This window comes from Salvelinus namaycush, chromosome 9 (assembly GCF_016432855.1).
Source record: "Salvelinus namaycush isolate Seneca chromosome 9, SaNama_1.0, whole genome shotgun sequence".
NCBI lineage: Eukaryota > Metazoa > Chordata > Actinopteri > Salmoniformes > Salmonidae > Salvelinus > Salvelinus namaycush.
Genome location: NC_052315.1, coordinates 31,971,416 through 31,996,024, shown reverse-complemented (window position 1 = coordinate 31,996,024; position 24,609 = coordinate 31,971,416). Strand labels below are relative to the sequence as shown.

General features: G+C 44.0%; 2 protein-coding genes across 4 annotated transcripts; both read left to right on the top strand.

Annotated features, from left to right (window-relative positions):
• The first annotated feature begins 7 nt into the window (after positions 1–7).
• LOC120053964 (serine/threonine-protein phosphatase 6 regulatory subunit 2-like) lies at positions 8–14,873 on the top strand. Of its 3 annotated transcripts, none has more exons than XM_039001301.1 (25): positions 8–643; positions 906–1,027; positions 1,189–1,324; positions 1,448–1,546; positions 1,968–2,154; positions 3,478–3,615; positions 3,707–3,772; positions 3,861–3,973; positions 4,048–4,161; positions 6,800–6,920; positions 7,085–7,276; positions 7,365–7,589; positions 7,668–7,732; positions 7,885–8,000; positions 8,095–8,180; positions 8,263–8,340; positions 8,454–8,551; positions 8,683–8,737; positions 8,880–9,004; positions 9,316–9,521; positions 9,700–10,057; positions 10,140–10,225; positions 10,331–10,553; positions 12,865–12,981; positions 13,056–14,873. In XM_039001301.1, the coding sequence occupies exons 3-25, from the start codon at positions 1,197–1,199 to the stop codon at positions 13,087–13,089; spliced, it is 3,030 nt and encodes a 1,009-aa protein (XP_038857229.1). In that variant the 5' UTR covers positions 8–643; positions 906–1,027; positions 1,189–1,196; the 3' UTR covers positions 13,090–14,873. The 3 variants fall into 3 exon arrangements, with proteins under 3 accessions (XP_038857229.1, XP_038857231.1, XP_038857230.1); XM_039001302.1 differs by having other exon boundaries at positions 9–643; positions 9,316–9,497; XM_039001303.1 differs by lacking the exons at positions 8,683–8,737; positions 8,880–9,004.
• A 1,337-nt stretch (positions 14,874–16,210) lies between these two features.
• On the top strand, positions 16,211–23,418 carry LOC120053962 (MOB kinase activator 2). The gene is made up of 6 exons (XM_039001300.1): positions 16,211–16,334; positions 16,435–16,565; positions 21,808–21,953; positions 22,344–22,440; positions 22,531–22,655; positions 22,954–23,418. Exons 2-6 carry the CDS (start codon positions 16,492–16,494, stop codon positions 23,196–23,198), a joined length of 687 nt encoding a protein of 228 aa, XP_038857228.1. The 5' UTR covers positions 16,211–16,334; positions 16,435–16,491; the 3' UTR covers positions 23,199–23,418.
• The last annotated feature ends 1,191 nt before the right edge of the window (positions 23,419–24,609 follow it).

Genomic DNA, 24,609 nt, shown 5'->3' with positions numbered 1-24,609 from the left:
TGCTCCAGAGAGATAGCAGAGATGATGAGAGTCATGACGTACCGTTAGCTACAAACATACATATGTATCTGTATAACATTATCTCTAGGCTAACAGTTACAGCTTTGGATAACGTCTGCTTGTCAATTTTGGAAGTATCCTCCTGACTGTGTGACCCAGTTATCATTTTTACTAATCTCCTATTAACAATAATCCGTTAGGGCGGGGGCATACATATAGCAGTGTGAAAGCTATGGTTTAATGGTGCCACCCATATTTTTGTGAATTGTAATAGTCAGCACAATCTCTACTCTTTACCACAACGATAAATCACAAGTGCCCGTAGCTACCTTTTACTTTTGCGCGTTCCCGTAACAGTGTCCGCCATTTTGATCAAAAAAATATGACAGCATCCTTGTCTGTCTTGCTGCAATCTTGAGGGTAAAAGCGACAATTAATTTACTGGCGCTGGGATTGATTGTACTATACACGGGTGGAAGGGTCCGGCAGCCTCTTGTGAGCTGTCAAAGAAACACTCGCCAGATTACTGACAGATTTGGTTGATGGGGCGTGCAGCTCCAGTTGACTGGCTTGGAATATAAACAAACTGCTCAACTAGCTACTTTAGCAGACTGACACTGACGCCCTGGAGCTAAATGACAAGGTAGGTGCTTGTCGTAGCTGTGCCATAGCAAGATTGCAATAATCAGCCTGGCTAGCTATATACGCAGTCTAATTAGCTATCTAGCTAACAACATCCTACTAGCTAATATGGTCAGACATATTTGACAGTCATTGGCAGCTAGCTAGCCACCTTGCTACGCAGCACAGTTTCCTAATCTTGAAGATTAGGAGAGTCAGAGATGTGTGTATGTGCTGGAACCCACTGATTCTTTCTCCCTTTCTATCACTTTTTCGGGTTGCAGACCGTTTATCAGTGTGTGTGCGCCAATGGTGTGTGTGTAATCGTCCATGCAGATGACCATTCCTTCCTGGGTCTTTGAGACAAATGACTGAAGAGGTCTGACCAAGGACACACATTACTTAGGTATCCCCCCCCCATTCAAGCCCCCTCCTCGCATCCTTCTTGAGTAAGACCGTGGGGAACGAACCTCATCACACTCCAGACCGAGCAGGAAATGTAAAGTTGCAAAACCTTTGATACACAGTTGGTGAGGATGACTTTCTATTCACTCTTTCTCCTTGCAGCTGCAGCCATGTTCTGGAAGTTTGACCTGCACATGTCATCCCAGCTGGAGGCCCTGCTGGAGAAGGATGATGTCACGCTCACTGAGCTCATGGAGGAGGAGGACGTACTGCAGGAGTGCAAGGCCCAGAACCGCAGGTTATCCTTCAGCATTAACATCTGCCATAGAAAGCACACTGTTTATTAGCATTAGTTTGAGCATTTCGAATAGGAAATGGTGTCATGCTAATGAGTGTCTCTTCACTCCTCTCTGGGCCCAAGGCTGCTTGTCTTCCTGTCCCAGGACACCTGCATGCAGGAGCTGCTGCACCTCATCACCACAGAGCCCCCTGCTGGCCTGGAAGAAACAAGACGTTTTAAGTGAGTGGACTAGGGATCATCAACTAGATTCAGCCGCGGGCCGAATTGTTTCTCGAGCGGGTGGTTGGGGGGCAGGAACATAATTACAAATAATTTATAGATGGCAAATTGACCGCAAGAAGCCCAAACAGAGATAACATTTGACTAAAACATAATCATTTCAAACCTTGCTTACTTTTGTATATGATCACATCTCTCTATTATGCGTGGGAATACTTGAGAACTGATTTCCAAAATTAAATCACTTGGAGGTGATTTCCTGGTGTTTTTAGTCTTATGTCCAACAATTAAAAAATCTATTTGTTATTATTTTTATTTTTGCTCAGAAAACTTTGGGGGCCAAGAGGAGTAGAGAGACACACACACACACACTGTCTGTCAGTCAGTGGGATACTTTGCTGAGTGTGTGTGTGTGTTCCAGGCACCCTAACATAGCGTGTGAGCTGCTGACGAGTGATGTGGGGGTGATAAATGATAAGCTGGGTGGAGAGAAGCCCCTGCTGGATACCCTGTACTCTTTCCTGGAGCAGCCCCCTCCCCTCAACCCCCTTCTTGCGTCCTTCTTCAGCAAGACCATCGGAAACCTCATCACACGCAAGACCGAACAGGTACAGTAACACCAACTCTCACACAGTTGATCATTTTATTCTGGTTGTGTTGTAGTTTCATTGTGGCGGTGATTCATTTTCTGCAGAAGAAGGAAGGTTTCCTCTCTAGTGTAGAGCCCTATAAAATCTGTGTTGTGGAAAATGCGCACGGAATCAAGACATTAAAACAGAATTCAACAATATTCAAAATGTATTCCACTTAGTAGGAAATCAACTAAATGTATTGATCTTATTAGAAAATGCATCTGTTATTCGTATTTTCCTGCAACTTTCTGAAATGGTGTGTGTGTGTGTGTGTGTGTGTGTGTGTGTGTGTGTGTGTGTGTGTGTGTGTGTGTGTGTGTGTGTGTGTGTGTGTGTGTGTGTGTGTGTGTGTGTGTGTGTGTGTGTGTGTGTGTGCGCGCACCAGGACTTCCGTTAGCCGGCTACTGGCCGTAAAACATTTTTTATTTTTTATTGATAAGCCGATAAATTAGTACCGTCCAATTGCCCGGGAGAAGAAAAAAATCCTATTGCGAAATAAAACTTATTCATCATTGCTTAACATTTTTTTATATCTATATAGTACCAGTGAAAAGTTTGGACACACCTACTCATTCCAGTGTTTTTCTTTATTTGTATTATTTTCTACATTGTAGATTAATAGTGAAGACATCAAAAGACATATGAAATAACACAAATGGAATCATGTAGTAACCAAAAAAGTGTTAAACAAATCAAATTATATTTGAGATTCTTCAAAGTAGCCACCCTTTGCCTTGATGACAGCTTTGCACACTCTTGGCAAAGTTGTCATCAAAGCAAGGATGGCTACTTGAAAATATATTTTGATTTGTTTAATACTTTTTTTGGTTACTACATGATTCCATTTGTGTTATTTCATAGTTTTGATGTCTTCACTATTATTCTACAGTGTAAAAATAAATAAAAACCCTTGAATGAGTAGTTGTGTCCAAACTTTTGACTGGTATGTAGCCTAGTCCTACAGGTTATATGATTTTGGGAACTATTGTCCCACAACTGACCCAGAGTGGTCTCCTGATGTGTTTTAAGCATCGTTATGGACTTAGAACATCCAATGTTGTTGTTTTTCTATAAAAAGTTTGATTTTGAGAGTGAAAACTGGGAAAAATGGAAACCTCGGAAAAACTAAACTGAATGAGGCAAAAATAAAACAGATTTTATAGGGCCCTACTTGGGTAGATAATATTGGTTGTAATCATTTTGTTGTATGATGTTGTTGTAGCCTATATTGTTGTATGGTCATTTATTTTGGTCTTTAGATGATCTGGTTGACAGGTGGTTGTGTTGTGGTCTCTGTAGGTGATCTCCTTTCTGCGGGGAAAGAAGGGTTTCCTGGGTCTGGTCCTGAATCACATCAACACATCAGCCATGATGGACCTCCTGCTACGCCTCATCAGCTGTGTAGAGCCTGCTCCTCTCAGACAGGACACACTCAATGTACGACACACACACACACACACACACACATCCACACATCCTCAGTGTGTGGTAAAGTATGTAATAGTGTGTGTCTGTGTTCCCTCTGCAGTGGTTAAATGAAGAGCAGCTGGCCCAGAGGCTTATAGAGCTCATCCACCCTGGGAAAGACGAGGAGGTAAGACCGACACACACACACACACACACTCTACTGATGACTAGAGAGTGCTGTCAGCGGGGTAACTCCAGCCGTGTGTGTGTTTCAGAAACAGTCAAATGCATCCCAGACTGTGTGTGACATCATCCGTCTGAGCAGAGACCAGGCCAATCAACTCCAAGAGAACTCTGAGGCTGACCCTCTGCTTGCCGTGCTGGAGTCGTAAGTCACACTTACACACACACAAACACAAACACAAACACCTGTAATATCCTCTGCCCTGTGTGTTCCTGCAGGCAGGAGTGTGTGGGTCAGCTGCTAGACAACATGTTTGTGGGAGAGAGGACAGAGAGCTGTATCATCTGTGGAACTCAAATCCTTCTAACCTTACTGGAAATCAGGAGGCCAGGGTGGGTGTTCTATTCTCGCATACTTAAAAAGCCTGGTGCTCGCCAGCTTGCGGTCCTAAAAAAGGGAAATGAGTTAGCATCTTTTACTGCTGTTTCTGGTTCATTCCTATGGGGGAAATTAATGGGGTTTTGGGATATATGCAGAAAGTAAGGTCTGAGTTAACCCAGGCTTAGGAAATCTTATACGTTTTGTTCTATGAGATAATATCAGTCCGTTAAAATGAGCCTTATGAATTATGAAGCCTTTACGTACTTGTTTTGATGACATAAATGCTTCAAAATTCACAAAAAAACTATCAGAATTCCAAAGATTGCCGAAGTCATGATGGAAAATGTTTTCTGGGGATGTGATGTATTACACGGAACCCAAATCGAATCATGCGCCATCGTGCATAAATGTATTTTGTCCCTCCACACCAAACACGATCACGACACGCAGGTTAAAATATCAAAACAAACTCTGAACCAATTACATTAATTTGGGGACAGGTCGAAAAGCATTAAACATTTATGCCAATTTAGCTAGCTAGCTTGCACTTGCTAGCTAATTTGTCCTATTTAGCTAGCTTGCTGTTGCTGCCTAATTTGTCCTGGAATATAAACATTGAGTTGTTATTTTACCTGAAATGCACAAGGTCCTCTACTCCGACAATTAATCCACACATAAAACGGTCAACCAAATCGTTTCTAGTCATCTCTCCTCCTTCTAGGCTTTTTCTTCTCTTGACTTTATATTGCGAATGGCAACTTTCATAAATTAGGTGCATTACCGCCACTGACCTCGTTCGTCTTTCAGTCACCCACGTGGGTATAACCAATGAGGAGATGGCACGTGGGTACCTGCTTCTGTAAACCAATGAGGAGATGGGAGAGGCAGGACTAGCAGCGCAATCTGCATCACAAATAGAACTGACTTCTATTTTAGCCCTTGGTAACGCAGACGCTCGTTGGCGCGCGCAAGCAGTGTGGGTGCAATAATTGAATAATATAGATTTCTACATTTATTTTTGCAACGCTCGCGGTGTAGTCAGCCTGTTATGGAGGACCCGGCAAGCCAGCCTATTCCCTATAATGTAAACTCCAACAGAAATAACTTCAAATAATTTGCACTCATGACTACTGGATTGAATGTAATTTTCTGCCAATTTACAAGCAGATACTTAATTAATTAATTGTTACCAATCAACTTGCAAGGTTGCTAGCCAACTAGCTTGCTAACTTTAGCCCTAATAGTTTACTAACGTTTGCTCTACCAGCCTGCTATCGTTACATTAGCACTGCAATAGTCAGCCAGTTGTTATCAATACCTAGCGTACAGCTACATTAAAGTACATTTAAGTTTTGGAAATGCATAAAGCCATCTAACCAGTTTTCAAAGAATGTTAGCTATATGCAGTTATCTTAGCCAGCAAGCTAGCCAGCCAGCTAATGTTAGCTATTTAGCCAACTAGCATAGCCAACCACACCTAACACAACTTAAACATAACCGCAGATTAAAAGCAAAGAGATCTACAGATTGAAGTGTTTGGCCCATCCCATGGTAAAACTTTTCAGAGTGCAAGCTGAGTTGGCTACCAAAGCGAGGGGTAGGTGGGCGTTTCGCTGGGCCGAGGGAGAGTCAGGGAAATCCAATAGCTATATAGTGAGAAAAATATAAAATAGATAGATTCCAGAAGTCAGTCAACTAGCGTGATAGCACTAAGCCAAGGTGGGGAAAAGTTACAAAACTCTCGTAGCCTACTTCACAGAGAACATGCTGAATAGTTGACAAAACAAACAGGAGAACAGATTAAAGAACGGGTACTACACAATTAGAGCAAGCAGGTATGATTTTTCTATTTTGTTTTGAGCCTACGGCAAGAAGGCACCAGAGCCTGCCATGCTAATGGGTTCCCACTAGATAACCGCCACAAAGTTCGTAAAGAGCATGGGGATGCCGCAGGTGCCCCATTTGTATATCACACCTCTTGATCAGTGGATTGTAGCTCACCACCGCCAACACTTGGTCTGGAATGTAATTACGTGCTAGCATAGCTAGTGGCTAACGTTAGCCAGCTTGAGCTAGCTGCCGAGCTAGCATACGAACTAGGCAGCACAGAATAGATTTTCCATGTGACGTTGAGAAATAGTGCATTGTGGGTTGTTTAGAAGATATCCGGAAATAATGTATTAAATATGTAATGACCCAAAAACAAAACCATGTTTGTACTTATAGCTAACCAGATCGTGACTACAACTAAGTTACTAAGTCTTTGACCACACCGTTTTGTTACATTGGCGAGCAAAAACTCATGCTTCCTACCCTTTAAACCTGTGTTTACCACAGACCTTATTTTCAGAGTTTATCCAAAAACCCCATTCATTTCCCAATAGGCTTTGGCCAACGAGCCATGGCGGAGTTAGCCTCCGTTATTGCCTTCAAAAATAGTAAATTAATATTGCTCTCTATTAGATAGGATGTATAGGAATGTGGTCACAGCCTCTTTTTGGTTTCACTACACACACACATTTCCTCTTATGACAGGACGACATTTCTCAGTAGCTACTGCCCATGGATAGGGGGTGTAAATGGGAAAGTTGTGACTGATCTAGATGCTTATCTAAAGATACTTATCTTACCTGTGTGTGTGTGTTCCAGGGTAGAGGGTATGTTGGATGTGTGTGTTCAGGGACATGAGAGGTGTGTCAACAGTAGCATCCTGCAGGCCATCCAACCCCACCTCACACACTACCACCAACTACTGCTGGATCCGCCCAGGGTAAACTTGCACACGCACGCAAACACACACCTTCAACATACACACATCCTGTAGTCTCTGACTTAGTCACCCATACAGTCTTGCACTGTTATGCCATGTATAGTGTCAGAGCTGTAATGTCAACTATTCAACACATCATAAAACTCAATGACGTGTGTTTGTAGGTGACCCCCATGCTTACCAGTCTAGGTGTGTTGGAGGTGCCACTGGGTAACTGTCGTCTCCATGTGGCCAGGCTGATGGCCTCTCTGCTACAGACCACTAACACCAGTTATTACATCTGTTGTAACAACACCATTTATAACAACACCGTCACACTGGAGCTCTGCAGACTCAACACCATAAACATTCTACTGGTCAGTACACACACACACACACCATGTCCTGGTTTGTATACACCTTTACCTCTTTTATCCGTTAACCTGTTTTTGTTGTGTGTTGCAGGACCTGTTCTTTAAGTACACCTGGAACAACTTCCTGCACTTCCAAGTGGAGCTGTGTGTGGCAGCCATCCTCAGCCACTCTGCACAGGAGCAGAGACCCCTGGTTACACAGGAAAATCCCAGGCTTCAGCAGGAGCCCCAGGAGAAGCAGGCCTCGCCTGGCCCCACACTCCCACTGCCCTCTGTTCCTCCCGACATCTCCACACACAACCCACTGGTGACCCATGTACGTGTCTGTCTGTCTCTCTCTGTCTCTGCCTGCCTGTGTGTCTCAGTAACATTCTCTCTCTCTTTCCATCTGTAGTTGTTTCAGGACTGTCGTCTGGTTCAGAGGATATTGGAGGCCTGGGAGGAGAATGATAAGATGCAGTAAGATACTTAAAACTGTTAAACAGATAGCAATGCAGCTGTTTTTGAACCTGTTTTGTCATCTGTGATTGGTGTATCACTAGTATAGTGTGTTAACGTTCATAAATATAATTGTGTGTGTTACATATTGGCACGAACGTGTATGTTCTCAGGGCGGAGGGGGGCATGAGGAGAGGCTACATGGGTCACCTGACTAGGATCGCCAACACTGTAGTCTGTAGCATGGAGAAAGGACCAGTACACAGCCAGATCAGCAGCCTTATTACAGGTAGGGCTGTGTGGGTTACTTAGGGACACAACAAACCTATTGTAGAATAACTGTCTGTGTGTGAAGCTGTCTTTACTGTGACTGTGTGTTGCAGAGCTGCTTGTGGATTGCAAGGGGCGCTGGGAGATCTTTGTAGACCAGGCCCTGACAGAGATCAACAGGAAGAACACTGTAGACCTGGTATACACACACATACATACACACACACACATACACACACACATACATACACAAGTAAAACCCCTGGCCTTGTGTGTTCCAGGTGTCTCACAACCTGCGCTCCTCCAGTGAAGACGATGACAGACAGAGTCCCTTCCCCAAAGAGTTGTCACTGCAACAGGTAGACACACACGCATGTATTTACATGTATTTCCAGATAGTCATCTACTGCTCCTACTCTGTCATGGTAGTTACCATAATCCAGTTCTGTTTTCAATGTCTGCTGTCTTTCAGACATTCTCAGACTACCAGATCCAGCAGATCACTGCTAACTTTGTGGATCAGTTCGGCTTCAATGACGACGAGTTCTCAGAACACGGCGACAACATCAAGTAAGACACACACACACACACACACACACACACACACACACACACACACACACACACACACACACACACACAGCATCAAGTAAGTCCTCTAAGTGGTTCTGACTTGATTGTGTGTATGTTGTGTGCGGCAGTGCCACCTTTGACCGGATCGCAGAGATTAACTTCAACGTGGACACAGAGGACACTGTGAGTGACAGAGTCCATAGCCTCTCTCCTAGGAGCTTCCATTTTAAATTCACTGTCTGAGTCATTACGTAGACTGGTCAACGAGTACAGTTGTGCAGGGATCTATACGCATACATTGTGGTGTGTGTGCATGCATGTGCAGGCTAAGACTGTAGCATTTGAGGCCTGCACTAAGGAGAAGATCCAGTCGTTTGATGACAACGAAGAGGAAGATATCTGGGAGGAGAGAGAGATTAACTACACTACACACACCAAGTCTAGGACCAGGTATACAAACACACACACATTCACACACTTAGATTAACAATACGACACACCAGGACCAGAATACGACACACCAGGTCCAGAATACGACACACCAGGTCCAGAATACGACACACCAGGTCCAGAATACGGCACACCAGGACCAGAATACGGCACACCAGGACCAGAATACGGCACACCAGGACCAGAATACGACACACCAGGACCAGAATACGGCACACCAGGACCAGAATACAACACACCTGGTCCAGGACCAGAATACGACACACACGGGACCAGGTACACATACAACACTCTCTGTCTTGCTCTCTCAGGTTTGGGGGGTCGCGGACGTCTGTTGGAGCGGCTCAGAGTGATGGGGTGAGCGATACTGCTGATAGCTCAACAGGTTCTGAAACGGAGGAGTGGGAGGTGCCTAGTGAGGTCACAGGTCAGACGAAACACAGCAAGAACATCAGCCAGACTGAGAACATCAGCCAGACTGAGACTGCACAGAGTAAGGATGACTATTTGAACACAGGTCTGCTTGTGTGTGGGTATTCAATGTGTTTTTGTTCATGGGGTGTTTTTGTGGTTGTATGTGTTTATCACTTTCTTTAGTTGTTTGTTGCTGTGGTAGTCGATGCGTATGTTTCTGGTTCTTCTTGTTTTGTTTGTGTGTGTCTGGTCCTCAGCTCTGAGTTACATTTATTCCTCAGGCCCTGGCTGGGCGGCTAGTTTCGGGGAGGTGAACTCTAAGGACCCCTCTCCTGGAGTGGGTGTGGATCCATGGGCTAACCCCACCCCCAAGTCTGGAGTGGGCGTAGACCCATGGGGTAGCCCTGCCCCCACACCTGGAGTGGGCGTAGACCCATGGGGTAGCCCCACCTCTAAATCAGGGGTGGGCATAGACCCATGGGGTAGCCCCACCCCCAAGTCCGAAGTGGGCGTAGACTCATGGGACAGCCCTGCCCCCAAGTCAGAAGTGGGCGTGGATGCATGGGGCAGCCCCGCCCCCCAACCCATAACTGCAGAGAAGGGCTGGGCCAAGTTCACTGACTTTCAGCCCTTCTGCTGGTGAGTGTAGCCACATTTCAGTCTGTCTTTATGAACATTCTGCTGCTCATGTATAAGTTTATATTTGTGTGTGTGTATTCAGTTCAGAGACAGGTCCGAGGTGCACTTCTCCAGTAGACTCAGAGATCTGTGGGTTAGACAAAACAAAACCCAGCCAGGACAAGAACTGTAAGTCTGTGTGTGTTCTCCCTGCATGGCGTGTGTAACCGTGTGTGTTCAATTTGCAAAGTGTGTGTGTGTATGAATAAACGTGTGTGTGTGTTTTCTCTGCAGCTTGTGTGTGGAGTGTGTGTGTGGCGAGGAAGGCTCCCCTGGTAGCATCAGACAGCTCTTCATCAGGAGGCTCAGAAAGTGATGAAGAGGACAAGACTGAATCTGTTACTATGGAGACGGTATCCAAGGAAATTGTTACTACAGAGACCGTTGTCACAACCGCCGGACGGGAGACCATCAGACTTAGGATGGACGCCAAGAACGAGAGAGCTGTCTTCACCAGGTACACACACACACATCTCTTCTCAGTCGTGCAGTATATTCCTTTCCCTGCCTTACTGTCCAGTGTCCTCACCACACCACTCCTCTCATCTTACCTTCTCTCTTTTCCTCTCTCCTTCCCTCCCTCCCACTTTCCAAATCTGTCCTCCCTCCTCTTCTCCTAATTTCTTGTCTTGCCCTCTTCCACTCCTCTTCTCTTCCCTCCACTCCCACATTCCCTTCCATCTTCTCTCCTCCACTTCTGAATTTCCTCTCCTCCTCTCCAGAGTGTTTCATCCTGCAGTCAGAGGGTATGTAGTGTATGAGGTCTCTAGCCATTGAGTGTGTTGCCTTTGGAGTTGTATTGGCTTGGGAGTGTTACAGAGTGTATAACACTTTGCAGAGCAAAACCCAATGGAAACATAGCCACAGATGACATCTGCTAACAAAAAAAAGACAGGTTTTTATTGTCGCATATACCAGATAGGTGAAATGTATTGTTTTGGTGTTGGACATAGTAGTACCGCGCCCCTGGAGCAAATTAGGGTTAAATGCCTTGCTTAAGGGAACATCAACAGATTTTTCACCTTGTTGGCTCAGGTATTCGAACCAGCGACCTTTCGGTTACTGGCTCAACGCTCAAATCGCTAGGCTACCTGCCACCCTATTAGCAGTGAATGGACTGCAGTTCTGCTGCAAGACATTGAGCTTTGTGTTCAGCTGCATGATAACTAACTGTATGTTTTTGACCTCTGACCTTTGGCTGGGCATCCCTACATTCCTCTCTGACCTTATGACTATGCCTCTCTACTCTAGGTCTATGCTGAGTTCTGATGGGTCTACTAGAGGCAAATCCAAAAGCGCTCGAAAATCCTATATAGTGCACTACTTTTGGTCAGAACCACATAGGGCTGCCACATACAGTGCATTCGAAAAGTATTCAGACCCCTTCACTTTCCACATTTTGTTACGTTACAGCCTTATTCTAAAATTGATGAAGAAATTGTTTATTTAATCCATCTACACACAATACCCCGTAATGACAAGGCGAAAACAGGTTTTTAGAAATACCTTATTTACATTCATATTCAGACCCTTTGCTATGAGACTTGAAATTGAGCTCAGGTGCATCCTGTTTCCATCTATCATCCTTGAGATGTTTCTACAACTTGGAGTCCACCTGTGGTAAATTCAATTGATTGGACATGATTTTGGAAAGGCACACATCTGTCTATATAAGGTCCCACAGTTGACAGTGCATGTCAGAGCAAAAACCAAGCCATGAAGTCGAAGGAATTGTCTGTAGAGCTCAGAGACGGGATTGTGTTGAGGCACAGATCTGGGAAAGTGTACCAAAATATTTCTGCAGCATTGAAGGTCCCCAAGAACACAGTGGCCTCCATTATTCCTAAATGGAAGAAGATTGGAACCAGCAAGACTCTTCCTAGAGCTGGCCGCCCGGCCAAACTGAGCAATCGGGGGAGAAGGGCCTTGGTCAGGGAGGTGACCAAGCTCCGGAGTTCCTCTGTGGAGATGGGAGAACCTTCCAGAAGGACAACCTACTCTGCAGCACTCCACCAATCAGGCCTTTATGGTAGAGTGGCTAGGCACATGACAACCTGTTTGTGTTTGCTAAAAGGCACCTAAAGACTCTCAGACCATGAGAAACAAGATTCTTTTTTCAGTTGCAAAGACTGGGAGACTAGTCAGGATCGAGGCAAAGATGAACGGAGCAAAGTACAGAGATCCTTGTTGAAAACCTGCTCCAGAGCTTTCAGCAACTCAGACTGGGGCGAAGGTTCGCCTTCCAACAGGACAACGACACTAAACACACAGCCAAGACAACGCAGTAGGGGCTTCGGGACAAGTCTCAATGTCCTTGAGTGGCCCAGCCAGAGCTCGAAATTTAACCCGAGCGAACATCTCTGGAGAGACCTGGAAATAGCTGTGCAGTGATGCTCCCCATCCAACCTGACAGTGCTTGAGAGGATCTTCAGGGAAGAATCCGAGAAACTCCCCAAATACAGGTGTGCCAAGCTTGTAGCGTCATACCCAAGATTTTTATAAATTTGCAAAATTTTATTTTTTTATTTTTTTTAAATAACGTTTTTCCTCTGTCGTTATAGGGTATTGTGTGTAGATTGAGGGGGAAAACAATTGAATAAATTTTAGAATAAGGCTGTAACATAACAAAATGTGGAAAAGTCAAAGGGTCTGAATACTTTCAGAATGCACTGTAGGGATCTGGCCAATAATAGTGCCCTATACAGGGAAGAGGGTGTGATTTGAGACACAGCCAATATGTTATTACTTATGTCTTTCTACTCTTACAGTGAGGCTGACATGAGAGAGAAAGAAAAGATGAAGGAGAAAGAGAGGGTGATGGGTGGAGGAGACCCTCTCAATGCCACCGCTGCTCCCCTCAAAATTCGGCCTGCCACCGTCACAAAGTAAGTGTGTATCTGTGTCTCTGTCTTGTGTACCTGCTTCTTCACTGACACCATCACCTCCACTCTCCCCACAGAGACACACCATCCTTGGCAAACGGACCGGCCTAGTACTACGGTACAATGACACACATACACACTCCATTCCCTAGCAAACTCTAACACACTCCACTTCCCAACAACACTCCATGCCATGCAACGTCTTGTATCGTGAGGAGTGCTGCCCTGTCATAGGTCTGTGTCTAGGACATCTACGGTGGCTGAGAGAGTCAGAAAGCAGAAGAGAAAAGCCATTCCGGAAGCCAAACCACAGCTCCTAAACACAACAGTTTATAAACAGATGAATGTGATGTTTGTCCCTGCCCTTCTGCTGTAGTCTCTCCTACACACCTATCACCACACTGCGACGTGTGTGTGAGATCCAGCTTTATGTAGTGTTGTTAGTTCTTGACTCAGCCGGATTTTTTTACACTTTAAGTTGAGAAGACGCTCCATTCCCGCTGGAGTCACATCATCAGCGCAGAGTAAAGTCTGAGGCCTGGGGAGCAGGGGAATGAGTAGTCAGTACTGACTGTAAGATCTTCAAAGACAAAGTGTGTTCCTAGTTTTTATTTATTTGACTCAATCATTTCAGCATAGAAAATCCAGCCTGATTATGAAAATCCTCCACTGTCTTTCTCCCTCTGTGTGGACTTTTCCGTCTGTTCTTTCTCTCTGTGTGGACTATTACAGGTAGTGAAAATATTGATTCCGTCTGTTCTTTCTCTTTGTGTGTATGTGTGGGAGATTTGGAATATATATTCTCAGGTTAAAAGAGCAGTTCTGTGGATGTGATGAAAGCACACCTGTGTGACGTCACACACAGCATGATTATTCACACACACACACACACACACACAAGACACACACAAAGCGTGAGGCATACACACACTCCACTGCGTGAGTGTATACACACACACACAAACACAGAGTTTGCGCAGACAGAAGCACTCACACCCTTCCATATCACCCATCCACAGAGCTGTGTAAATGTAATATTGTGACCGTTGAACCTTTTATTAGGTTGTGGTATAATGTAAACGTATTATAATGTAAACAGTATATATATATATATATATATATATATATATATATAAACACGTATCTATTTTTGGTATCAATTCAGATGTATCGGAAAGCGGATGTTTAGCAGGTTGGTGTGTGTGTGTTTATAATGTTGAAATGAGGCAATAATGACATCTGTGTTATGGTTTTTACCCCAGCATCAGACCCTGAAACCCTGCTACATGCTTCCTCCTGGGTGGGTGTGTGGTTGAGTGGGTGTGTGGGTGGGTGGGTACATGTATGTATATGTTTAGTGTATTGGAAATGTCTTCCATATACAATTCCTCATGCTATATCATCTTATCAGTATCTAAAGCGCTCTCTCTCCCTTCTCTCATTTAGAGCATGTCATTCAGGTATGACTTAGTGAAGTTAGTTTCTGTTGTTGTGTGGTTTTATGTTTAAAGCACTTTGTGATGGTGGGCAGAACCACCAAGGTCTTTTACTCACAGCTGAGGAAGAGAGGTTTGACTTAAAGGAATCAGTGAGTTATTACAAAATCTTAATAATATTTGTATGTGATATGACGATTTGATCCACCTATTGTGATGCCAAAGTGGGCTAGAGACTAATGAAATTGGCTAGATTTGGGACAGGGAGAGGGATCCACCCTGATTCAGGGTCTGATAAAGCTAACCAGAGTTGCGTCATACCTTCACCCCAACACCACACTGCATCTGACCCATATCACACCACACACTGCATCTGACCACCCATACCACACCACACACTGCATCTGACCACCCATACCACACCACACACTGCATCTGACCACCCATACCACACCACACACTGCATCTGACCACCCACACCACACACTGCATCTGACCACCCACACCACACACTGCATCTGACCACCCACACCACACACTGCATCTGACCACCCATACCACACCACACACTGCATATGACCACCCATACCACACACTGCATCTGACCCATACCACACCACACACTGCATCTGACCCATACCACACTGCATCTGACCCATACCACACTGCATCTGACCCATACCACACTGCACCTGACACATACCACACCACCCACTGCACCTGACCCATACAACACCACCCACTGCACCTGACCCAAACCACACCACACACTGCACCTGACCCAAACCACACCACACACTGCACCTGACCCATACCACACCACACACTGCACCTGACCCATACCACACTGCACCTGACGCATACCACACCACCCACTGCACCTGACCCATACAACACCACCCACTGCACCTGACCCAAACCACACCACACACCTGACCCATACCACACCACACACCTGACCCATACCACACCACACACTGCACTTGACCCATACAACACCACACACTGCATCTGACCCATACAACACCACACACTGCATCTGACCCAAACGTGTGTGTGCTCTCTGTAGTCGGAGGCCTTTTATAAAGGGTTCTGATGCTGGCGGTTCCTTTTGTGTATATGTAATTGTGTGTGTTACTGTTGTCAAACCTAGCCTGTAAATTCAGATATCAAACTAATAAATATGTCAACCATCAACACTGGGCTCTCAATGTCATTGATCCATGTGCTTAAATTATACACAGAGTATAGATGGAGGGAGGGGGTGGAGTAGAGATGGAGGGAGGGGGTGGAGTAGAGATGGAGGGAGGGGGTGGAGTAGAGATGGAGGGGTGGAGTAGAGATGGAGGGAGGGGGTGGAGTAGATATGGAGGGGGTGGAGTAGAGATGGAAGGGGAGGGAGGGGGTGGATTACAGATGGAGGGAGGGAGGGGTGGAGTAGAGATGGAGGGGTGGATGGAGTAGAGATTTTTTAAATTTAAATTAATCTTTATTTAACTAGACAAGTCAGTTAAGAACAAATTATTATTTACAATGACGGCCTACCAGGGAACAGTGGGTTAACTGCTTTGTTCAGGGGCAGAACGACAGATTTTTACCTTGTCAGCTCGGGGATTCGATCCAGCAACTCTTCGGTTACTGGCCCAACGCTCTGACCACGAGGCTACCTAGTGCAGGGAGATGGCGGGAGGGGTGGAGTAGAGATGGAGGGGGAGGAGTAGAGAGCTCTTGGCTCAGTAAATATGTTTGTGGAGAAACCTGCCTGTCCACCTCACAGAGGAGGAGTCTAGGGGCGTGGGACACAGACAAAGAACAGACACACACACACTAACACGAGGAGGGAGCAGAGGACTTTTCTGTACACACAGTGGATTTTACACTTGTGGAATATAATTCATACTTGGAGCTTTGCTGGAGGAGGTCTGTGTGTTAGTGTGTAGTATAGTGTACCTACATTAGTGTGTTTTGTATGAGTGAATGTGAGAGCATGTGTGAGTGTGTTATGTTGTGTGTGTAACAGCCCGGCCCCGGATGGAAAGGGTTGTCGCTGGCTACTCCGAGGTCTTAGCTCCCAGCCATGGGGGGCTGCCAGAGTCACCCCTCTGCTGCGGATACACAAATAGTACCCCAGCCCTCTGACGTCAACAAACTGTAAGTATCTCTCCCCTTCCTCTCTCTCAATCTATCCATTCCCTCCATCTCCTCGCTCTCTTTTCCCCCCTTCCCTCTCTCATTGTTCTATGCTAGTTCAGATTAGACTGGGTTTGTGAGTAGGGCTGGTAGTAGGTTGAACAGTTAGTTAGAACTCAAAAGATCTGAACTGAGGTGGATAGAGCGAGAGAAGTAGGAACTGGGAAAGGGAGAGACGGCTGCTGGACATGGTAAACTGAGGAATGTTCTCTTTATAAGGACGTGTGTGTGGCACATATTTGTCTGATAACATCAACGGATATAGATTCCTTGACTGAGGCAAAAAGCAGGAACAATGGGATTGTGGTTTAAACAGTGTTTAAGAAGAGATGGTGTGTGCTTTAAAAAATGTCATGAATATATAGATGGCTTGTGTGTCTTTTTGAACAGAGCCAGTTATGCTGGGCTTACTGTTTGCTTCGTCCACAGAGTGCAGTGAAACGTTAACACACACACACACACGAGTGAGAGAGCAGGCTCACAGTGGATTCTGTTTACCTATAAACACACCACCTACTTTGGATTCATTTGTGTGTGTGTGTGTGTACAGGTGGTTGGTAGAGAGTGTAGTCTAAATAAAAGGACAATTGTGTAGAGTAGAATAGGGAGGAAGTTTAGTTGACAGTTCCCTCAGCGTGGTAAAACCAGCCTGATCGCTGTGTTCACCGCTAATTCACTATATTGATTCCCAGTGTGACCTTCCCTCTGTCTGTACCATCCCCAGATGCTGTTTAAAAGCAATTATGAAGATTCCTACATACTTTGTCCTGACCTTACCCTTTAACCCTAACCTCCCTCTGTCATCGTTCACTTGCTCTCGCTGGCTTTCTCTGTCTCTCTCTTTCTCCTGTGGACAAAGGCCATGCTGTTTTGCCAATAGGACACACACACCAAGGCAACCCCAGCAGGGACTGAAACTCCTCATAGAGAACAGAATGTGTCTTATCAGTGTAACAAGGTCACACACACACACACACACATTCTCAAATACACACACAGATATCAAGGTTGAAAGTATTTTCGTTGCTTTCACTTCACTGACTGTGTGGTGATATAGTCAGTGGAAAACATTGACAGTGTAGTGTAGTACAGTGTAAAACTTGGACCTGCTTTGCATGAAGTCAAATCTCTCTGGCTCCAGTCCCTGGTTTAGACTCTCTAGGACAGAGACATATCACAACCAATATCACAATACATTTAATGTGTCTGTGGTTATAATGCATTATAACAAGTATTACCCCTCTCACTTTATCATCTCCTCAGACCACCCCTCCTCAACTCTGATTTGTTATGCCGAACAGATGCTTCCGTAACGACCAGACACACAGCTCTGTAATCTCATTACACAGGTGCATAATTAATTCGCTTTAGCACCCATGAGCACCGGAGATAACCAAGCTAGCACATTTACACTGAACAAAAATTGAAACGCAACATGCACCAATTTCAAAGATTTTACTGAGTTACAGTTCATATGAGGAAATCAGTCAATTTACATGAATTCATTAGACCCTAATATATGCATTTCACATGACTGGGAATACAGATCTGCATCTGTTGGTCACAGATACCTTAAAAAAAAAGTATGGGTGTGGATCAGAAACCCAGTCAGTATCTGCCTCATGCAGCGCGACACATCTCCTTCGCATAGAGTTGATCAGGTTATTGGTTGTGGAATGTTGGACTGGATATTGGCAGGAACTGGAACACACTGTCGTATACGTTGATCCAGAGCATCCCAAACATGCTCAATGGGTGACATGTCTGAACTGGGACATTTTCAGCTTCCAGGAATTGTGTACAGATCCTTGCGACATGGGGCTGTGCATTATCATGCTGAAACATGAGGTGACGGCGGCGGATGAATGGCACGACAATAGGCCTTCGGATCTCAACACGGTATCTCTGTGCATTGAAATTGCTATCGATAAAGTACAATTGTGTTCGTTGTCCGTAGCTTATGCCTGTCCATACCATAACACCCCTGCCACCATGGGGCAGTCTGTTCACAATGTTGACATCAGCAGACCGCTCGCCTACATAACGCCATTCACACTGTCTGCCATCTGCCCGGTGCAGTTGAAACCCGGGATCCGTGAAAGAGCACACTTCTCCAGCGTGCCAGTGGCCATCGAAGGTGAGCATTTAACCTAAGCTAGCAGTGTTATTAAAAGTATAATTGAAATCTTCAGTGAAAGTTAAGGAAGTTATTTAAAAACCTTCAAAAAACAATAATTTCCATTGTCGGTTATGATGCCGAACTGCAATCAGCTCAAGACCCTGGTGAGGACGACAAGCACGCAAATGAGATTCCCTGTTTCTGACAGTTTGTGCAGAAATTCTTCGGTTGTGCAAACCAACAGATTCATCAGCTGTCAGGGTGACTGCTCTGAGATGATCCCGCAGGGGGAAAAGTCGAATGTGGAAGTCCTGGGCTGGCGTGGTTACACGTGGTCTGCAGTTGTGAGGCCGGTTGGACATACTGCCAAATTCTCTTAAAGGACGTTGGAGGTGGCTTATGGTAGTTAAATTAAATAATCTGCCAACAGTTCTGGTGGACATTTCTGCAGTCAGCATGCCAATTGCACCCTCCCTCAAAACTAGAGACATCTATGTCGTTGTGTTGTGATAAAACTGCACATTTTAGAGTGGCCTATTATTGTCTCCAGCACAAGGTGCATCTGTTTAATCAGTTTCTTGATATGCCACACATGTCTGGTGGATGGATTATCTTGGCAAAGGAGAAAAGCTCACTAACGGGTGTAAACAAATTTGTGCACAACATTTGAGAGAAATAAGCTTTTTGTGTGTATGGAACCTTTCTGGGATCTTTTATTTCAGTTCATGAAACACGGGACCAACACTTTACATGCGTTTATATTTTTGGTCACTGTAGGTCCTTGGAAGTTGTGACAGAGAACGTTTTTGGTTTCCCACTGGTCTGGTAACGAAGCCATAAGTTTCCTGACCGGTAAAACAACTTTTTATTTAGACATTCTGAGACCAGGAGTGAAAATGTTGCTTGTTCTGGGAGTACATTTTTTAGTTTGCAGGGAGGTTCTGAGATTGTTTTATGAACATTCTGAGAATGGAAATTATTGTTTATTTGAACGTTTTTAAATTACTTTCTGTCACGATCGTCGTAACATTGAAGAGAGGAGGACCAAGGCGCAGCGTGATAACAATGCATCCTTCTTTTAATGAAACGAAACGAAGAACACTTGACAAACTAACAAAACAACAAACGAACGAACGTGACGCTATAAACAAATAGTGCTGACACAAACACTACACATAGACAATCACCCACGAACTACCTAATGAATATGGCTGCCTAAATATGGTTCCCAATCAGAGACAACTGTAGACAGCTGTCTCTAATTGAGAACCAATCTAGGCAACCATAGACATACATACACCTAGACTAGACACTGCCCCATAAACATACAAAACCCCTAGACAATACAAAACACATACATCCCCCATGTCACACCCTGACCTAGCTAAAATAATAAAGAAAACAAAGATAACTAAGGCCAGGGCGTGACACTTTCACTGAAGGTTTCAATAAGACTTTTAATAACACTGCTAGCTTAGGTTAACTGTTTTGAACACAGATAGGACATTGAAATGAATTTGCTTAGGCATTTTATTGTGGCACAGCGTCAGTGAGATTCGCACTTATGATCTTGTATTCTCTATCCGTTGAACTAGTCCACTGCACCACCGGGATGGCGCTAGTGTGTTTCTTTTTAATTTTTATATTCATTCAAAGTTTTATTTATTAATTTTAGTCTATTCAAACAGACCCCATTTCAAAGTGCGGCCAATACACCTGAACAAGATAGAGAATAGACATAGTTTTGTTGACGCTGAGAACGGAATGTATATATTTTTTAATAACATTCTTAGAACATTCTTTGAACGTTACTAATGTTGTGTGGGTTTTATGTAACAATAACAAATAGAACTATGAGGAAACCTGTAGGAAACGTTATGCTGAAGTACTGAAATTCCCACAGAAGAACGTTGTTTCTTAATGTTCTCTGAACTATTTGAGAACATTCCCCAATGTCAAACCAGTTAGAGAACGTTCCTTGAACGTTACCAAAATTGACAAATCTAACCATGTTTGAATTTTAAGGTAAAAGTAATGAAATACCACAAAAAAATATTTTTGTCAAATTCCTTAAATGTGCTGAGAATGTTCCAAACCAAGCAACTATCCTGCACAATTCCCAGAAAGTTGTGGGAAGGTTGTGTACAAAATAACCATGGGATAACCATGCTCTCACCAAGCTCTAAGAAACATATGGTTCTCAGAACGTTATGTGCTAGCTGGGCTCATTGTACTACAACATGCATGAATATATACCGAATGTGTATTTCAGTATGTATATATTCACACTCGCTGACACACACTGGCTGAGATAGAATATGCCGAAAGTTCTGTATGATATATCTCACCTCAAAACCTCCAGTTTACAGTGTGGACTCCCTAGTCCTCCAAAGAGCAGCTGTACTCCTAAATCCTGCAGTTCATTGTTACTCAGATCCAGCTCTATCAGGTGTGAGAGATTTGACCTCAGAGCTGAAGCCAGAGAAGCAAAGCCTTCCGCTGTGACTTTACAACTCTCAGCCTGCAGTGGGAGAAAAACATTTACATCTCAGCTCTATATGAAGGATCAATTTATATTTTCTAACAAATTAGTTTTAATGGCATATTTGAGCGATGTCATTACTTCAATGTCTTCGGTTTACAGTGTGGATTCCCCAGTTGAGCAGAGAGCAGCTCCAGTCCTGCATCCTGCAGTTTAGTATCACTCAGGTCCAGCTCTCTCCTAGATTGGAGGAGTTTGAGCTGAGAACTGAAGCCAACACATCACAGCATAGTAATAACGCTATAAGACTACAATTATAATGATATAGTAGTAAATGTATTAACCTGAAGGTATGAATTAGTTGAGAGTCAATTGGAGTTCTTTTCCAGAATAACAAGACAAACACAATTGGTTTTCAGAACGTTATGTGCTACCTGGGAAGAGACTGCAGCAACAGCTGTGTGTGTGTGCATATAGTAAACCATATAGTCCAGACTGCAAACTATGCAATCTGATGTCTGCAGCTGGAGCAGTGAAACATGGACACTTAAATACTGACAGACACACTCACACTTTAACTGTGTGTGTGTTGTATTGTTTAGGGGAGATAATAACAATGAGCTGGTGTTGGAGGAGCGTCCCTATCTGCAGCAGCAGTATATCTCTGAGAGGATCACACACACCGACATGACCGCCCTCACTGCCCTGCCACCCGGACTGGACCAGGCTGAGTGGCTCGCCAGCAACAGTCAGTACACACACACACACACACACACACACACACACACACACACACACACACGTAAGCATGCTCTCACACACAAAAACCACACAAGACCAGACATTGGGAATTCAGAAATGGGAGCCCTATTTGGGAGTGTTAGGATTAGGGTTAAACCAGGGTTAAACATAAAGTGAGTTAGGGTTATGCCAAGATTAGAGTTAGAGTTGTGGTTGAGGTTACGGTTGAACCGGGATGTAGACATGAAGCTAGGGTTGGGATTGAACCAGGATGTGGACATGAAGATACGGTTACTTTAGGGTTATGCCAAAATAAGAGTTAGGGTTAATTTGGTATATCCCTAATCCCAATATTGCATTACTATAACTTAAACTGTTTCTCTCTCCCCCTCTCCAGCGGTAGTGTTCTTTAAGCATATTAACCTGTTCTCCAGTGCCCTTTCTGAGTTATGTACTCCTACCACCTGTCCTACAGCCTGCGGACCAGATAACACGTAAGTCACACTCACACACACACGTACGTACGTTAATATTCACACTCATGCAGACACACCCTTCTGCTCCCTCAATGTGTCTGTGTGTAGAGTGTATATATGGACAGACGATCAGGGGAAGAAGTTGAGGTGTTCCGCTCCTCTCTACTTTGACTATACCATGTCCTACATCCAAGACCTACTGACAGATGAAGACGTCTTCCCCACCAGAGCAGGTACACACACACACACACACACACACACACACACACACACACACACACAGTAAATGAACACAAGTGCTGCAGACATTCACTGCCCTACTGATCATCAACCAATGACTACAACATAACAAACCAACTAATCTATCAGTCAATAAAATACTCAACCCTTCTCCCCTTTCATTCCCTCTCCCCCACTACCTTATACATCATCCTCTGCATCCTCACTATTTCCCTTCCCTCTCTTATCCCCAACACCTCTCTACATCCTATCCATCTCATTTCTTCTCTCCTCCCCTCCTTCCATCACCAGGGTCAGTGTTCCCAGCAGGCTTTGTGTTCTTGGTCAAGAAGGTGTTTCTGCTGTTGTTCCGTGTTCTGGCTCATATCTACTGGAGTCACTACAGAGAGGCCCTGGTTCTGGGACTACACCCCCACCTCAACACATTGTTCATACACCTCACACACTTCAGCCTTCAACACAACCTGCTGGAAGCAGAACACACACAACCTCTACAGGACCTGATCATTGCTCTGGGACAGTACAGCCTCACCTGACACACACACAAATGTACCTTCACAGATGTACACACACACACACACACACACAGCTTCAATGAATTTAGAGAGACAGACTCAGCGACTCTGTTGTATAAACTGTGAGTTAACCTTTGAATGCAGTGGGCTAAATCAGGGTCACTTGGTAGTCTTAAGAAAATCTACTTTGAAACAAAAGTATACAACTCACACATGGGCTTAAAAAAAAGAAGACACCTGTACCATGTCAGATATAGAGTTGAAATGTATTCAATTTTGAATTTACATCCCAATAGACTTTATATACTGTACATCACAGAAGACTGAAATATAACGAAACTGTTTGACATAGAAACACCAGATTTTCTGCATTTTAAAAAATCCTGTTTATTAATTATAAAAAAAAAATATGAATAACATTCTACCAACGAGGCCACTAGGTTGTTTGACTGCAGGAAAGGGTTACGTAAGAAGAGGATGTGTATTGCTCTTTATGCTTTTGCATGTGATATGTATAATAGATAATATATGTTATGAAGATGGTGTTATTAAACTGAGGTCAAATGAATTTCAACGGTCATGTATACTGTAGGTCAACTATTATGCTCTCCTTCAAATCAAATTTTATTAGTCACATGCACCGAATACAACAGGTGTAGACCTTCCAGTGAAATGCTTACTTAGTACTTGAAAATACTGATAAAACAGGAGCCTGTCCTTTAAGACAATTCCTAATGGTACAAGTAAAGTATGCTATAATTCATTAAACTATTACCCGACTACAGGCTGCTACCAGGAACCAGTCCCTGAATGGGTACAGACAAAAAAACATAATAAACATTTTCTACCTAACTAACAATGCAGTTAAAAAAATGATTTTCTTAAATGGATAAGAAATAAAATTATCAAGTAATTAAAGAACAGCAGTAAAATAACAATAGCGAGACTATATACAGGAAACCCTAGCCTTATGTTCAATTCGGCTACACACAAGTTATGTTCCAGGTTAATACAGTAAGTACAGTCACAGAAAGCACAGTTTCCCTTAAATGTTGCTGAGAATGTCTTCTTTCAGATGCTCTTTTCCCTGGGTTAATAGCCCCAACCTTTAAATAGAGCCAAATGTTTGATGCATGTCAAAGTCATAAATCCGTCAGATCGTCCGTGATCCAACGTCGTAAGTCAACATTTGTCAAAACTCAGTTTCAGCTCAAATTCAGATCAGTGTTGCTCAGCCTCTGAACATCATAGGGAAATCCTTCTCATATCTATGTGGTCGGCGAGGTTGCACCATTCCAGTGCAGCTTGTTTCTAGGACACTCCAGTCAAAAGTTATATAGACTAAGGTCAAGGTCAAATTGTGGGGGTCAAATTGACCCAGAACATCATGGATGTCACTTTTCTTGTACCATGTAGTGATTTATTTTATTTA

Excerpts from the sequence above, each read along its gene's own strand:
- LOC120053964 (XM_039001301.1), top strand. The coding sequence starts at position 1,197 with ATGTTCTGGAAGTTTGACCTGCACATGTCATCCCAGCTGGAGGCCCTG. Across the intron at positions 7,733-7,884 it reads GAGGAGAATGATAAGATGCA|GGCGGAGGGGGGCATGAGGA; the intron begins GTAAGATACTTA and ends GTATGTTCTCAG. Across the intron at positions 9,005-9,315 it reads CACACCAAGTCTAGGACCAG|GTTTGGGGGGTCGCGGACGT; the intron begins GTATACAAACAC and ends TTGCTCTCTCAG.
- LOC120053962 (XM_039001300.1), top strand. The coding sequence starts at position 16,492 with ATGGGGGGCTGCCAGAGTCACCCCTCTGCTGCGGATACACAAATAGTA. Across the intron at positions 21,954-22,343 it reads TGAGTGGCTCGCCAGCAACA|CGGTAGTGTTCTTTAAGCAT; the intron begins GTCAGTACACAC and ends CCCCCTCTCCAG. Across the intron at positions 22,441-22,530 it reads GCCTGCGGACCAGATAACAC|AGTGTATATATGGACAGACG; the intron begins GTAAGTCACACT and ends GTCTGTGTGTAG.